This window comes from Idiotropiscis lumnitzeri, chromosome 2 (assembly GCF_059441095.1).
Source record: "Idiotropiscis lumnitzeri isolate Australia: NSW breed Sydney's pygmy pipehorse chromosome 2, RoL_Ilum_1.0, whole genome shotgun sequence".
NCBI classification, from domain to species: domain Eukaryota; kingdom Metazoa; phylum Chordata; class Actinopteri; order Syngnathiformes; family Syngnathidae; genus Idiotropiscis; species Idiotropiscis lumnitzeri.
In genome coordinates, this window is record NC_142392.1 from 23850200 (window position 1) to 23867638 (window position 17439).

Sequence of the window (17439 nt, forward strand, 5' to 3'; positions counted from 1 at the left end):
TCCAGCCACCTATTTCAAAATATTTACATATTCCCTGCCCGTTGAAGGTTTAATACCACTCCTACAGAATTACGCTTTTGTCGAAGTGGGCCCCGCCTACAGAATTACGCTTTTTGTCTCGTTGTGATGACGTTGTATGTGTGTGTGTGTGTGTGTGGGCCAAGGGCCCCCGCCTACAGAATTACGCTTTTTGTCTCGTTGTGATGACGTTGTGTGTGTGATTGGGAGGGGGGGCTTGGCCCCCCTCCCAAACTGTATGCTTCTTATGTTAAAAACAATGTGTTCCCTGCGTGCGTGCGTCCCCAACCCAAACTGTACTTATGTTATTCATATTTTAATATCTGAAGTATATAAAGCATCCAATGCAATGTTCTATTTAAATAAATAAAATTAAATTAAACGAGTGAAATAATATGAGTTGAAAAGAGCAGGCGTTGTTTTTACCTTTGAATAAGATGTTTATTCGGTGGATATAGGTCATCCATATTTAAATATCTGAAGTATATAAAGCATCCAATGAAATGAGCTATATCTAATTAAATAATGTAGATGTATAAAATTAAATTAAACGAGTGAAATAATACGAGTTGAGAAGAGCAGGCGTTGTTATTACCTTTGAATAATATGTTTATTCGGTTGATATTTGCCCTTTTTGCAAACATGTCTGGACATATTCCCAGCGACATAAGTTTAAACATGGTATTGTGCAGGCTTGGGGGTTTGTCCGGGCAAGACGCGGCGTCTTGCATAGACACCCTCCAAGCCTGCAGCAGCCTCAAGGTGTTTCAAAAGATAGTGAGTGGCGACATCCTGTCGATCGATGGGCAGCCGTGGGCATCCGGGCGACCACCCTCCTCCTTCTTACCTTTTTGTAAAATCTGCCGAGTCATGTTTACTTGTCTGGACATGTATCTGTTGGCTACATTTGGCCAATCGAACCACGCCTTTTAACCCTCCCCCGGTCTCAAACCAGTATAAGTAAAGCCCAAGTCACGCTCTGCACAGACAAGACAATTTTTCCAGCTCGTGAAAGAAATGAAGACGTGTAGACCAAGACGTCATCTGGGTGTGAACAGCAAGGCCCGAAGGGTGACAACCATCGCCGCACCTGATCATATTGACAACAACATTGCAGAAATCTCTTCAGGTAAACGATGCAATTAATCTTTAACTATATAGCTTTCTAATATTTAATCATGGTATCTTTGTATTACAGATAGCGGTGTGGATGAACCTACATGCGATCAAGATCTGAATATGGATGTTGTGGAAACCTTTACAACTACAAACATGGAACAGGTTGAGACCTCTACAAATGTAGACCAGGATGGACCCTCTACAAAAACAGGGGAGGACCAGACTGTGCCATCATACTCCTTGTGGATGGGGGGCCCAGGAATCTTAGCAAGACCTGTTGCACCCTCGTACAACAACGGCGAGCCATCGTATTCAGGGTGGAGTCGTCCCGTTTCGCCGACCCCGTCGTCGACACCTCCGATGACCCCCACCTCGTCGGCCGAATCTTCACAAAACGAGAAGGTACAACTGTCCAGTTGGTCCGACCAGGCTGATTCTCCACAAACCACGGAGATCAAGGTTCAGACCGTCAACGACCCTGACCACGGACCAGCACCTATTTCCGAAGATGAGGCAAAACATATGTCATGGGATAATCCTCCTAAGGGATGGATTGATATGGATGTCGTATTAGTTGTTAAGGCGGCTATTATTTACATGGTCAGACGTTTTTTGATAAAGTATCACAAAAAAAGGGGTTGTTTGCATAGCTATAGATACCTATGCAATTGTTATTATCTAAGACTGCACTATGACCGCATCATGCCCATCCTTTGCGGTAAAAAGTTTTTACCGTGTATTCACTACTTGTTGGATTTGTGTTCTGTAAAAGCGGATAAAGAAACAGTCAAGCGAATTGCAGAGATCTTAATGGTGGATTTAGCACTCGTAAAGGACTTACCGGACCGCCTTAAAGCGGATGAGCCCATATGTTTTATGATATATCGTGATCAACTTGATACTTTCGAAGAATATCTTATAGAAAATATTAACTTTGAATAAAAAATGGGTAATGTCTTCAGAAAATTATCGTTTTTTGGCTATAGAAGCCAAGGGTGGGCAGATATAATAAATAGAGCAATTACATATAACCCCGATGATAAAGACCCTTTCATTGAAAATTTTTTATTGTTTATGCAAAAAGTGCGTGCCATGTCTTTAACAATTTTTCAGGAGCCTTGGGAATTGTTTGTGCAACATGTCATATTTTTGAGTCGCTCGGGATTGATCGACACGTTTCAAAATATTTTGGAAAATTGGGAAAATGCGATAAGTGTAGGACATGTACTTACCATACTCACGCTGTTTAACGATGTGATAAGATACCGTCTCCGTCATCAACAACCTGTGGATCTCGCGCACGAATTGAAGCTGTTTGAAGACCTGTTAGAATCAAAAGTTAATCCATCTGTTTTAACCCTGACCTATAGACTTTTTACATCTTAGAGAATCCTTATCACGTGTAACCATACTTAACCTTCTTTCAATAAAAAATGGATGTTTTTAAAAAGATGCTTTTGTGTCTGTCTGTGTGTTTAGATAAATAGCGATGTGATGTTTGTCACTAAATCATAAACCGTCATGAGCGTTAAGCGGTGGTTGAAAAAACTGTACTACGACCCCGCTCATCCAGCCAGCTTTGGAGGTGTAGAACGCCTTCATTTAGCTGCGTCGGAGAAAATGGGTCAAAAAGTGACGCGTCATAAAGTCAAGGATTTTTTATCTTCGCAAGATGCATACACCTTGCACAAACCAGCACGAATTCATTTCCCTAGGAACAGAGTTTTTGTGTCCAGTCCTATGAATCAATTCCAAGCCGATCTATGTGATATGCAAGCTCTGACCGAGTACAACGATGGTTTTAAATACCTACTCACAATCATCGATGTGTTCTCAAAACGAGCGTATGCCCGTGTGCTGATGAACAAGACGGGGCCAGAAGTTGTTCGAGCCTTTGAGTCGGTCTTATCCTTTAGCGGCATCCCTAAAAAGTTACAAACAGACAAGGGGAAGGAGTTCTTCAACACGCAATTTCAGAGGTTGATGAAAAAACACAATATTAATCATTTTGCAACAGCCAGTGATTTGAAAGCCTCGGTGGTCGAAAGGTTTAATCGAACTTTAAAAACTCGAATGTGGCGATATTTCACCGCCAACAACACACGTCGTTATATCGACGTATTACAAGATTTAATCGATAGTTACAATGAAAGTTATCATACAAGTATAAAAATGAAACCTAACCAAGTCACACCGGATAACACATGGCTTGTCTTCCAAAACTTGTACGGCAACATACCCTCTGGGGGTAGTGATAGAATAAAAATGATATTTAAACAAGGAGATCTCGTTAGAATATCAAAAGTGCGAGGTGTGTTTGACAAGAAATATGAACAGAGTTTTACAGACGAGTTATTTACGATAGCGGAGTGTGTACCGCGTTTTCCACCTGTTTACAAGCTTAAAGACTACGACGGTGAAATAGTGCAAGGAACTTTTTATGCACACGAGCTCCAGAAAGTCACGATATCCAAGGATCAAATCTTTCAAGTGGAGAAGATTATCAAACGGCGTAAAGTCGGCGGACAGAAACAGTTTCTCATACGTTGGAAGGGCTGGCCTGTGAAATATGACAGTTGGGTCCCCGCTACACAAGTCGTCGACGTATAAATAAGAAGCTTTACAACGAATCTCGACATTTACCAACATGGATCCGAATCTTGAAGGGGGGTTTTACGTCACCTTACCCTCCAATGCAAGTTCTGATGTGTATGTAGACAATACGATAGCTGAATACAGAGTGAATCTGGCTCATCATATCGATCTCGAAGGTAATTGGGAAGTAGCTCTGAGTGAAATATCCTACCCCCATACATGGTTCAACGTGCCTGAAGATCAAGCATCTTTTGACTATGTAGATGCATGGGAAAACGGTGAACCAACAACAGGTGCTTTGGCACCTCTTTACTATGATGAAAACAAATTCACCATCAAATCCTTAAGCCTGTCGGCTGGGTACTACGATAATATTAAGAAAATAGGACAAGATGTGGAAGCGCTCCTCAAAAAGATCCATCCGGAAATCCATGTTGTATACCATTATTTAAAGGAGAGATTTTTCTGGGCAGGGAATGGTCATTACAAGATACGCTTTCGTCCCGCGTTAGCCTACATTTTTGGGGCGTTACCCGATGAATGGGTTACCTGCGGACCCCAGTGGACAGCGAGCCAACATCCTGCGGATATAAAAGCGGGGATGTACCATCTATATGTTTATACAGACGTGGTGTATCATCAGGCTGTGGGTGACGCTTTCGCTCCGCTCTTGAGAACGATACCCATCGATGATAATCACGGTGACATTGTATTTAAAGCCTTTAATCCTCTTTATTACATGCCTGTTAGTAGGAAGCATATTGAGGATATAAGAATCGAAGTTAAGACGGATCAGAATCAACCCGTGGGATTTACACGCGGTAAAGTTATCGCTACTCTGCACTTTAGACCCAGATAGAAAAATGGTTGTATTGGATACGCATCATGATCTTTACCGTTTTGTCGATTATTACGAAAACCAAGCGGGTGGGTCGTTATCAGGTTTTCATGGATTACCGGTCCAATATGGGCGTGGATTGGGTTCAATCTTTGCCAAATTATTTCGTTTTGTGAGTCCATTAATCAAAAGAGGGTTCAGCGTTGCCAGACCTCACCTGCAAACGGCTGCGAAAAACATTGCAACAGATGTAGCCGGTCGGGTGTTAGAACGAATAAACCGTAAGGCGGAGCCTCAAGAAGGTTCGGGTTTAATGGTTCTGGCACGAAGACCTGCAAAAAGACCCATCGGACAAAGGTTGAGAGAGCCTAAAAAACGCAAACGCGTGTCCAAGAAGAAATCAGTCAAGAAAAGGAGACGGCGAAGAAACACCGGGGATATTTTCTCTTAACCAAAATTGACCATTAGGGTTATTCATCATGGCTCTTTTGCATCACAAGTCAGCAGAGTGCACCCTAACTGAACTGGATTTATTTAGTCCACCCATGACACAACTATCAATCGAACAAAGTCAATATGTGGAAATGTTACCTATCTCGGCTCTCACCGATGATGGTCCTGTGGAGTTTTTCATACCTGGAGAAGGATCCAAATATCTCGACCTCTCAGACACCCTGCTTCAGCTGCACCTGAGGGTACTCAACAGAGATGGTAGCAATTTACCCACAGATCAACGAGTCGGTATTATTAATTATCCTTTGAATACAATCTTCTCACAAGTGGATGTAACATTAGGCGACAGGTTGATCTCGCAATCTAGCGCAACCCATCCATACAGAGCTATGATAGAGACGTTGTTAAACTTTTCAGAAGCCTCTCTAAGAAGCCAATTCACAGCGGCTATGTTTTACAAAGATACATCAGGGCATATGGATTCAACAGTCTTAACGGGGGATGCTGTTAACAAAGGATTACTGCGCAGAGCAGAATATGTGTTGGGTTCCCGAACATTCACCGTGATAGGACCTCTACACGCCGACATATTTTTTTGTGAGAGACATCTTCTCAATAACGTGGATCTACGAGTGAAACTCATCAAAGCCAACGACCAATTTTGTTTTATGAGCCCTCCCGATGTGAACTACCATCTGAAAATCGTGGGCGCTTCCCTCTTTGTGAAAAGAGTCGCCGTTTCACCAGCCATCTCTATCGGTCATGCTGCGGCTCTCAACAAAGAAAATGCTTTGTATCCGTTATCAAGAATTAATGTGAAAACTTATTCCATCCCGCAACATTCCAGAACCTGTCAACAAGATAATCTTTTCCTCGGTCATACACCTCGATATGTGGTGTTAGGTCTTGTAAATCACAACGCCTTTGTGGGCAGAAAAGATTTGAATCCCTTTAATTTCGCTCATCATCATTTGGAATATTTAGCGCTCTGCCAAGAGGGGAGACAGATACCAGCCAAAGCTTTCCAGCCCCAATTTAATGCAGGAAACGCCGTTCGAGAATTTCATAACCTGTTTACATCGACAGGAAGACATTTGAAAGATTTACCTCTTTGCATCAACAGGGAGGATTTTTCCGGTGGATATGCGCTGTATGTTTTTAACTTAAACCCCAACGATGATTCAGGAGCTCTCGCACCTGTCTCCAGCGGAAGTTTGAGGTTAGAAATGAGATTTAGACTCCCACTCCCTCACACAACCACACTTATTGTGTACGCCTGCTACGATTCCATCCTGGAAATAAATTCAAAACGACAGGTATTAGTGGATTATTACTGATGAACGGGAAAGAGCTGGAGCAACTCATGAAACGTCTACAAGGGCGTTTATTTGGAGGTGTTTACGCTTCGGATGAAATAAATTCGCTGCAGCCTAACCCCCCAATCTTCTACATCGTCAACACACATCCTCGACACTTACCCGGTGAACACTGGCTGGCTCTGACGTTGGAAAAAGATGGAACCAGTACTTTTTTTGACGCTTTTGGATTTCCTCCTGAATTTCAATATTATCCGCAAAACATTAACTCTTTTTTGAAAAAACATTCCGATCGTATTTTGTATCATAACAGACGTCTACAACACGAGCTATCAATCACCTGTGGTCAACATTGCGTCTATTATTTAACACATAGAGGCTGTGGTTTGAGTTATCAGGATGTGTTAACATGCTATAAGGATGATGTGTTAAAGAATGATGCCATGGTAACTAGTTTTGTAAAGCATTATCAAACCTGTGCGGAAAAGACATGTACCGGTCAAGCGGCATGTTCTTTTAAAAAATTTCAAACCTGTCATTGTCTGTAATCATTTAAAATGTATTTTATTGAATAAAAACACATGTATAAACATACAAAGGTTTTAGATTTTTCATTAAAACTTATGAAGAGGAATACCCCACCCACTTTACAGGGGCGGGTCTTTTTCTATTAGTTTTTTTCTTCTTCCTAATGGATGTCCTCTTGTTTGTGTCATCATCAGAGCTTAACGAACCTCGGAGTTTCAACCGTCTGAATTCGTCACGGGCGTGAGGGTTGACGATGGTGGTCTCCGGAATATTGAGTTCGTGTAGAGTGTGAAGAAACTCCTTCCAGCCTCTAGGGGTTCGAGTCGCGATGTTTTTACTCGTCAAAGTAATCTGCCTGAGTAAATCGGTCATGTGAGATCCTTTTATAGGCTTATCTTGAAACATGAATTCATGACGAGGGGTCCAGCTTCTATCAGCATCCTTAAGTTTTCTCAAAACATAGTCTGCGTTTTTCCGATAACGCGTTGGAATGTTATGCAGAATATCGAACCAGGGTTCGATTTCATTCCCCACCATTTTGTCTTGTACCTCAACATTCGAAATCTTTGAAGGGTTCAAAACCTCAGGGGTTAGAGACACGGTCAGAGGTCGTTCTTCCTTTTCACCTTGTTTGAGAAGGCTTAAATAACGATGAAGTAAAGACTGATACCTTGTTATTTTTTCATGAGGGGACAAGGATAGATCTTCCAAAACTGCCTTCATCTTCACATCCATGTCCTGTTCGGCAGTTTGTCTGATGGTAGGTTCGGGTTTTTTCAGACGTTCCAGTTGTTGTGGTGTGAGAAGAAACATTTTCTGGGCTGTTTTCAAACTCATGATGGCTAGTTTTTGTTGATTAACCCACCCAAAAGATTACCTAGGAAGGGTACAACTGTTCCCAACAGAGGAAGAATAAATCCACCCCTTTGAGTCAAAAAGGCGCGTTTTTTCTTAAGACTTGTTTTTTTACGTGCCAATAGTCTAATAATTTTCTTTTGTTTTTTTAATTTCTTAAACTGTGAAGGTGAAAGCGGTATATGACCCTTTAATAGATTGAAAGCAATTTCACAGAGGACCTTGATCAAAGAAGGTGGACCTCTGGTTAGTATGTCTTTACGTCTCTTAGCCGTGGCTTGAAACAGGTTCCTGAGTTGCGGAGCGTTTGTTTTTAAAAGCTTGGACATGTCAATTTTTGGAAATGTAGACGGTAGGCCACTGATCAGGAAGTACACCCGTTCTCAAACGGTATTGTTCTGGACATGTGGGTGTTAAATCCACCAATAAATACCCATGAGCGTCTTTGGTGGCATCTTCAAAACTTTCTAAAAAATAATTTTTCTTCGTAGGGAATATCTGATTAGCCAAAATACTGGTTTGTAATTTATCCCGAGGATTTTTGAACAAGACCATGTAATTACTATTTAGACTAATAGTACGACTGTATTTACCTTGGTGGAATACATTCTGAGTTAACAATATGACGCTCATATTTCTATGATGCCTATATTGGGTAAAGATTTTCACCACTTCAGGATGGTCCGATGCTTGGAAGATCAGATCATCAAGGATGATTAGATGAGTCTGGTGTAACGGGAACAAGGCTTCGTCATCAAAAGATTCTGGGAGACCTTTTAGGAATTTTATGTTTTTAATCAACTTTTGTAATTGGTTGTACAAGGGTTGATATGAGGTATAAATCCATACAATATTGTCAGGTACATTTCTCATAACATGTTGACAGTCTTCCAAAACACGTTTCACAAAATATGTTTTCCCACAACCGCTAGGCCCTGAGATCAAACATGAAAAAGGCACTTGGAGACGCGGATCGAATTCGACCTGTGATAATTCCATTTTCCCCTTAATAACCAAAAGGCACACTACGTCCGTCCGGCAAAAGTCTTCGTTTGTCGTAGACCACCCTAAACTTTTTGACGAATGAAGTATTTCTGACGCGAAACCCTTTTTTATCACGGACGATGCTGTGTTGTGGTGTCTTAAGCGAGTGCGTGTCGGGTTCGTTGCCATGCGTCGTGCTGGATATGTATCCCTCCACTAAGTCTTTGACACTGTCAAAGTTGATGTTTAGACCGCTTTCGTGCGTCTGTGTGATACCTTTAACCTTCATCACCGTTTTTTTAGTATCTCGAGTTTGATAGGCATAGCTTTTAGGACCGGCCGAAACAAATTCCTGAATGCTGTCACCGTCCAATTCATCAGTCAGATCACCGAGATACTGGCCTAGTTTTAGAGCCGTTTCCCCATCCCTGACCACGTAGATGAGGCTGTCTGTGTCAGTGTATAGAACCCTGTCTTGTAACTGCTCCAAAAATCTGTACATGAACAATCTTGCATGGGCTGTTGTAAAGCAAGCCACAAAGATGTTTGAGGTGTCGGAGGGTCGTGAAAGAATGTTCTTTTTGTCGCTGTATTGAATCATCGCGGTGTCTGATTTGATGAAACCGAAGTAATCGATGTCATACAAACCCGAAAACATGATTTTAAAAAATTCTTCGGGTTTGTTGGTCAGTTTTGTTTGTTTTAAATTATCTCTCTGACCATATTTTCCCCAGAGAGAATTTAGACAAAGTTTAGAAACCTGTCTCTTACCAGGATTCACTTTGATGCGTTCAGGATCCAGCCGGATACCTTGATGTGTCATGTAATCATTGATGTATTTGTCCCTCCCCACCTGATCGGTGACATTGGATGGATAGCCAGAGGCTTCCTGCTTCCCCTTGAGGAAGGTGTTCATGTAAGCTTTAAAGATGTTATTGCTCACTGAGTCGAAATGCCACACCTCCACAATTTCAACCAATCTGTAACCAAGGTCAAGAGCCTTGTTAAACTCAATAGTGACCCAAACACCGAGCAGAGCCCTGCTCTCGTCATCGTGGTGACACGATGAGGTTTGGTTGTTGATTTCGGCACATGTTCTACAGAGAGGGAACGTCAGTTTACCTTTAGCTGTTTTGTAAGGTAACAAAGGCAACAAGAGACCGCGTGGTGGGTAGACTTTGGCTTTGATCAGCCCGAAATATTTACGTGGGTCGGCAAAGTCTTTGCGGATAACGATCGGATGACCGAGAGGATAGGCGCAGTTGCTGTTGACATAAGGATACAGAGAGGTGACATCGACATAGAACACTTGCTCATTCAGAGAGGCCGTGTATCGCAATGTGAATACGCTGGTTCTGCCCCCGAAAAGAGCCTGACGTGGTGCTAGGGGTTCAGGATGATGATAAGTAAGCAGGAACTCTTTCACACCCTGATGAGTTTTCTTCATGTTCAACCACACGTGTTCTTTCATTACCGTGAGACGCACACACGGATCCGATTTCAAGGTCGAGAGTTTCTTCTGGCTAATATCAAACAATTCTTGAAAGGTTTGATTTGTCAGAGGGAAACGTTCAGTTGGTGTATAACAATCGGGACAACCGTGGTAGAAACAACCTAGATATTCAAAAACATGTTTTACACCATCAATTTCAACATAGCCATCCACGACGTAGCGACCGAGTTGTTTTTCACCCCCGTTCAAAGCGTGTTGTATAGGCAATTTTTGACTGTGTATGATCCACTCCAAATACTGGATGGAAGCATGTGAGAAGGCTTTATATTGTCTCGCGTAATTATCGGATGATGTTATAGCCAATGTCTGAGGTTGGAGAAAATTGGTACGGAAAACGCCCATGCATGCTGATGCTATGGTGACATAATTGAATGGATCGACGCCTGTCTCGTTTAGAAACTCGTTTCTAAATTTTGTACAACCCTCGGTTAGAATGTCAACATCGTTTTTGCAGTACATCAGCGCCTCCTTCCTGAAATCAAAGGTTCCCCGACATTCTCTTTCATACCATTCAAGGAATTTGGTACGGTTGGCTGTTGTCATGCGTTCTAACCCATATTCACATGGTTGAGGATAGGAACCCACGTAGTTGAGATTTTCCAATGAGCTGAATTTGTGAGGGAAATACCCTTTACATTGATCTTCAAAACCTAGAGTTTTAGGCATTGCGCTCAGAGGCATGGGTAAAAATGATAGCGAGTCGATGAATCTGAGACAGTTTGACTCAAGCTTGAGACATAAGATTTTACTACCAGTCAAGATAACCTTAGGAACGAGACCCATGTCAATCATCGCTGATACAATGAGCTGGGAATCAAATGAACGAGCATTGTGGGCTATAAGAGTGGTGCCTTTGTAACGAGGTTTTCTGAAATGCTCAATGAGCTTTACGGCGCAATCAGGTCCTATCCATTGATGTTCTTCCCCTTGGAGTGATTTTGTGCAGACCATAAAGGGTTTGTGCACCTTTTCCTGATCCTCATATGTTTCAAAGTCATAGAAGACGATTTTTTCACGGGGTTCTTGTTTTGGGAGAGGTTGGATATAACACTGATGTTGTTCCCTAGTTATATCAGTATCTTTCAGCGGCATTTTACATGAGACACATTTTTTAACTAAACAGTTATGTTTTGCCTCTTGTGTATTATTGGTCTTGTAATAGTTAAGGCCGCAATCTGGACATTTTTTGTATCTATCGCAAAAGCTGCCAACTTTTCCACCGGTTATTTGATGCTTGGCATAGCAGACAGCGTTTCGACATGATTTATTACAGCCCTTGCAAAGGATGGGTTTCAGAGGCCGAGTTTTACAGGTCGGGTCTATGCAAACATGACAATGTCCGGGGCATTGATGTAGATTCTTATTATTGTAACCCTTGTAACAATAACAACAGAAATAACTACATCCCATCAAACCAACTGGACTTTTCACGCCGTAAAAGTGTTGATTTTGTAAAAACATCACCAAGGGATCTGCGGTTTTGGGGTATTCTGTCTCGAAATGAATCAATGGTCCAAACTCTCCTTCTTTTCTATATAGAACCACAATCTTACGACCCAAAAGCGTCTCGAATTTATTGATATCATTAAATCCAACAGGGGTCGTCTCATCCATCCCAACAGCTCTTTGATACTCGAGTGCTTGTCGATAGATCTCTTGCTCCGTCAATGAGTTATCCATTAAAAGCGCTAACGATGTAGCAAAGCATAGTTGTGTATCACCCGGATTGTTCGGCACCAGTAAATGCTTTCTTTTTTTAACAAGTATTTCATGATCCAAAAGACTGCCTATTCGACGTTTTTGACCCATACCTCCGCGAATATCACTTACAATTTGGATGACAAACTCTAGTTGTCTATCAAACAGGACTTGTGCGTTAGACTGTACGAGTCGATCGAGCAGATTTTGAACAGCGTTTTCACATACGTCGGGGTCGTCTGACATGCGAACCGTCTCATGTATATTTACATTTTCCCCCACCACTTCCAATTGAACCATATCCCCAGGCAATACGTTCGATAATGCATGATCCATCTGTTCATTTATCGAGCCCATGATAGCGGTGTAAAATGTTGGAAAATCAGTGTTATCAACGGGTTCTGGTATGTTTAACGGGATCCTGAGTTCTGTATTATTGAAACGATCTCGTATGATTACCCGATGTCCACCTCTCTGTTCAACTGAATCCTCTAACGATTGGTTGTTTAAATGGTCACCTGAAGTTTGAGTTTGACCGTTTGATGTGGCTGGTGCGTTTGTGAATTCAGCAATCTGCATGGGTTCATGTTCATTTGGATCGGCCGGTGCTTTTGTGATTTCATCTGATGTGGATAGGGCGTTTGTGATTTCATTTGGATCGGCCGGTGCTTTTGTGATTTCATCTGATGTGGATAGGGCGTTTGTGATTTCATCTGACGACGCAGGTGCATTTGTGACATCCTCAGGCTGCGAGTTGTCCTCATCTGGCGTGGCAGGTGCGTTTGTGAAATCAACATCATCAGTTGTCATTGGTTCGTGTTCATTTGATGTGTTCTGCGCGCTTGGTAAATCAAGAACTGAGTTTAATAATGTTAGTTCGATAGGTAGCGTTTGTACGCGATCGTTTGGGGGTATATGACCATCTGATGTCTGTGTTCCCCCCGGCTGATTTAATGAGGGGTCTGATAAATGAACATCCGCTGTTTGTCCATTATTGTTTGATGTGAGTAATGCTAGGTCTAGTGGTTGTGATTGCGTGTGTATCTGGTCCCTTTCTGATGTTTGTATTTGATCGTTTAACGCGAATATTGTTAGATCGAGCGGTTGTGATTGCGTGTGTATGCGATCATCTGTTGTTAAATCAAGCGGTTGTGATTGTGTGTGTATTTGACCGTTTAATACTAGTATTGTTAGGTCTAGAGGTTGTGTTTGATCATTTGATGTGTGTCTTGTTAGATCGAGCAGTTGTGTATTATCGTTCGCCATATCGCTGTTTTGGGTCTGTTAGGTCTAAAGGATTATAAATCGCCGATTTGTCTTATCGCCGCGAATGGATCGTTAGGTATACTTGTACTAGCGTCTGACACCATAAACAAAAGCAATGATTTCTGTAATCTAGTGGAAATGTATATGGTATACTACACAATAACAAACACACACGGATTATATATCAGAGAAATGTTACAAGAGATAAAAATGAAAATACAACATCACCATGGATTTGTGAGCTTCTCAGCCAGATCTACCAGTTTGTTGTAAGTACGTAGAACTTCTGTTAGAACCTCATGACGTTCTCTCTGAAGCCTGACTCGCTCATTACCTGGGATAGGACTTCTAGGTCTGATTGGTTGCTCATTTCGACGAGACGATGTGGTTGATCCTGGATTACCGATGGCACCTCCTTCCATGTGACGTGCCCTTGATGGGTTCCCGTTGGAGCCTCCTTCCATGCGACGGCCCTCTGATGGGTTCTCATTGACACCTCCTTCCATGCGACGGCCCTCTGATGGGTTCTCATTGACACCTCCCTCCCTATAACGTGCTAGATATGACACACGAGAAATATGTAAGATCTTCAATCATCTCAAAACAGGAAAAAATATAAATAGAAACTTAATAATAAATTAAAAAAATAAAATTTTTTACATGATTAAAAGTTATTACGGTGGAAAAATAAAAAAATTTAAAAAGTTGAAAAATAATCAAAACTGTTAATTAAAAGACATACTAAATTAGAAAATTTAAAAATATTTAAAAAATAAATACTTCATTAAATGTAAATAAAAATTGTATTAATAGTTAACCGATTAATCAAATCAATAATATAATTATTATCTCAAAAAACCGTTTATATAGCTACACATTATATAGCTACACTTCAAATAGGACAAGTATAATAACACATTCAAGATCCTTCGAAGAAGGCCGATCGGTAAACACAAGATGCTTCCATAAGCCCTTACAAGATGACCATCCGCTAACCATAGTCCACATATCGTTACACAATATATAGCTACATCTCAAAGACGATAACGCCTCGGAACACATAGCATCTGGTTAGCAACACATTGGAAGCTTAGCATACGGTAATAACTCGGAACACATGTCACCAACAACAGCTATCAAACATATCGTTACACAATATATAGCTACATCTCAAAGACGATAACGCCTCGGAACACATAGCATCTGGTTAGCAACACATTGGAAGCTTAGCATACGGCAATAACTCGGAACACATGTCACCAACAACAGCTATCAAACATATCGTTACACAATATATAGCTACATCTCAAAGACGATAACGCCTCGGAACACATAGCAAATGCCGACTACAGGTCATACACAGCAGCAACATGCAGCAGCAACATAGCATCTGGTTAGCAACACATTGGAAGCTTAGCATACGACAATAACTCGGAACACATGTCACCAACAACAGCTATCAAACATATCGTTACACAATATATAGCTACATCTCAAAGACGATAACGCCTCGGAACACATTCAAAACATCTCTGCCCTTGTTCACACACAACCGAACAGATATGTTATAAACATTAAGAATCTATTTATATATTATGAGACTTTAGAAACTTACAAAAAATGTTCGTGTCCCCCTCCGGCGTATTCGACGGGAAAGACGTATTCACCCGGAAGCGCACTGTTGTACTTCCGGATGTCGCTGGAACAGAGAGAGAGAGAGAGAGAGAGAGAGTGTGTGGGATAGCGGTCTAGGGATATTTTAAATCTGTTTGCAACTATATTCACCTTGTTCTGGTGGTGTTTCAAGTTTCACAGTTACTTGCGTGAAAGCGGATTGGTGTGTCTGTGTGTCTGTCATAAAATAGATAAGACATCGAGTCAGTTTATAAGAACTTTTGAATCATAAATATAATAACATTAGACTTACAGGCTGATCTACGTTGATCATTCAGATGATCCTCTGTAAAACAGCATTTCTGAGTATATATATAAAGGTATGGTTTAAACAATATTGTTTAGCAAACAAGCATTGTTAAAAATAGATGAAATTATAAGTATTTACTTACGCTCCATTGTTAGGCACTCCTTCGTTTGTTCACGACGTCCTCAAAGATCAAAGTGTTATCCTTACGATCCAATGTTAAGCTTTTCCAGCGCTCGCTCTAGACGTCCTCATCAGAGTTTGAGAAAATTTCTGTCTCTGGTCAAACACAACCATCTATTTAACCCTCCAACCCGAAAAGAAACTCGTGAGCGAGTCGCTATCTTTTTGAAACACCTGAGGGATTAGTCTTTTTCGGTTCAGCGGGAAGTTGAACAAATAATCTCGTGATCTGATAAAACCTACTGGTTTATGCACAACTCCATACATTTCAGGAACTCCTTGAAAAGGAAATTTTTTTTTCAATTTAATATATAAACTTTTCACTAGGTACATAATTGTGATGTGCTGTGTTTCTTTGTGCCCTATTCAGTACTAAATTCCATTGCACTGTCTTATTTATTTATTTATCTAATTTATATATTTGTCTGTATTATTGTTGTATTGCACTGGAGAGGGGAGCCCCATAATCTCGTTGCACACTTGAGTACAATGACAATAAAGGGACTTCTATTTCTATTTCTATTTCTATAATTCCACACATTTCAGGACCTCCTTATTACAGATTATTTTTTGTCAATCCCTTGAAAAGGAAAACTTTTGTTCAATTTAATATATAAACGTTTCACTAGGTACATAATTCCATACAATTCAGGACCTCCTTATTACAGATTATTTTTTGTCAATCCCTTGAAAAGGAAAACTTTTGTCCAATTTAATATATAAACGTTTCACTAGGTACATAATTCCATACAATTCATGACCTCCTTATTACAGATTATTTTTTGTCAATCCCTTGAAAAGGAAAACTTTTGTTCAATTTAATATATAAACGTTTCACTAGGTACATAATTCCATACATTTCAGGACCTCCTTATTACAGATTATTTTTTGTCAATCCCTTGAAAAGGAAAACTTTTGTTCAATTTAATATATAAACGTTTCACTAGGTACATAATTCCATACAATTCATGACCTCCTTATTACAGATTATTTTTTGTCAATCCCTTGAAAAGGAAAACTTTTGTTCAATTTAATATATAAACGTTTCACTAGGTAAGTACATGTTCCTGTTATATTACCTTTAAACATTAAACGTTTCATACTTTGATTATTCAGAGTGAAATCGAGGCTTCTGCTATATTACCCTTAAGGCACTAGATGGCAATATTGAGCTATGTTTTCAAACACCTTGAGAAGTAATGTCGTGAGCTACTCACTATCGTTTCAAACACCTTATGTTCGTAATCAGAACAAGTAAACATGACTCGGCAGATTTTACAAAAAGGTAAGAAGGAGGAGGGTGGTCGCCCGGATGCCCACGGCTGCCCATCGATCGACAGGATGTCGCCACTCACTATCTTTTGAAACACCTTGAGGCTGCTGCAGGCTTGGAGGGTGTCTATGCAAGACGCCGCGTCTTGCCCGGACAAACCCCCAAGCCTGCACAATACCATGTTTAAACTTATGTCGCTGGGAATATGTCCAGACATGTTTGCAAAAAGGGCAAATATCAACCGAATAAACATATTATTCAAAGGTAATAACAACGCCTGCTCTTCTCAACTCGTATTATTTCACTCGTTTAATTTAATTTTATACATCTACATTATTTAATTAGATATAGCTCATTTCATTGGATGCTTTATATACTTCAGATATTTAAATATGGATGACCTATATCCACCGAATAAACATCTTATTCAAAGGTAAAAACAACGCCTGCTCTTTTCAACTCATATTATTTCACTCGTTTAATTTAATTTTATTTATTTAAATAGAACATTGCATTGGATGCTTTATATACTTCAGATATTAAAATATGAATAACATAAGTACAGTTTGGGTTGGGGACGCACGCACGCAGGGAACACATTGTTTTTAACATAAGAAGCATACAGTTTGGGAGGGGGGCCAAGCCCCCCCTCCCAATCACACACACAACGTCATCACAACGAGACAAAAAGCGTAATTCTGTAGGCGGGGGCCCTTGGCCCACACACACACACACATACAACGTCATCACAACGAGACAAAAAGCGTAATTCTGTAGGCGGGGCCCACTTCGACAAAAGCGTAATTCTGTAGGAGTGGTATTAAACCTTCAACGGGCAGGGAATATGTAAATATTTTGAAATAGGTGGCTGGAGATTGG

General features: G+C 40.7%; 1 protein-coding gene and 1 long non-coding RNA gene across 20 annotated transcripts; both read right to left on the minus strand.

Moving 5' to 3' along the window:
* Window positions 1-1176: 1176 nt before the first annotated feature.
* LOC148342034 (uncharacterized) lies at window positions 1177-14037 on the minus strand. Of its 19 annotated transcripts, XM_088286925.1 has the most exons (7): window positions 13518-14037; window positions 6131-6220; window positions 5207-5268; window positions 4788-4902; window positions 2955-3061; window positions 2370-2460; window positions 1177-1633 (listed from the first exon to the last, which is right to left on the minus strand). In XM_088286925.1, exons 1-7 carry the CDS (start codon window positions 13687-13689, stop codon window positions 1599-1601), a joined length of 672 nt encoding a protein of 223 aa, XP_088143051.1. In that variant the 5' UTR covers window positions 13690-14037; the 3' UTR covers window positions 1177-1598. The 19 variants fall into 19 exon arrangements, 4 of the variants coding, with proteins under 4 accessions (XP_088143051.1, XP_088143042.1, XP_088143035.1 ...); XM_088286916.1 differs by having other exon boundaries at window positions 1177-2460; window positions 5207-5259; XM_088286909.1 differs by having other exon boundaries at window positions 1177-2460.
* Window positions 14038-14798: 761 nt separating this feature from the next.
* On the minus strand, window positions 14799-15708 carry LOC148342035 (uncharacterized). The gene is made up of 4 exons (XR_015840247.1): window positions 15250-15708; window positions 15111-15159; window positions 14969-15034; window positions 14799-14882 (listed from the first exon to the last, which is right to left on the minus strand). It is a non-coding gene; the product is annotated as an uncharacterized LOC148342035 (long non-coding RNA).
* Window positions 15709-17439: the final 1731 nt, after the last annotated feature.

Excerpts from the sequence above, each read along its gene's own strand:
- LOC148342034 (XM_088286909.1), bottom strand. The coding sequence starts at position 13,689 with ATGGAAGGAGGTGTCAATGAGAACCCATCAGAGGGCCGTCGCATGGAA. Across the intron at positions 3,062-4,787 it reads TTTTTCGCAGCCGTTTGCAG|GGATGCCGCTAAAGGATAAG; the intron begins GTGAGGTCTGGC and ends GTAACTTTTTAG. Across the intron at positions 2,461-2,954 it reads TTGAGAACACATCGATGATT|GTCTTCAAACAGCTTCAATT; the intron begins GTGAGTAGGTAT and ends TGATTCTAACAG.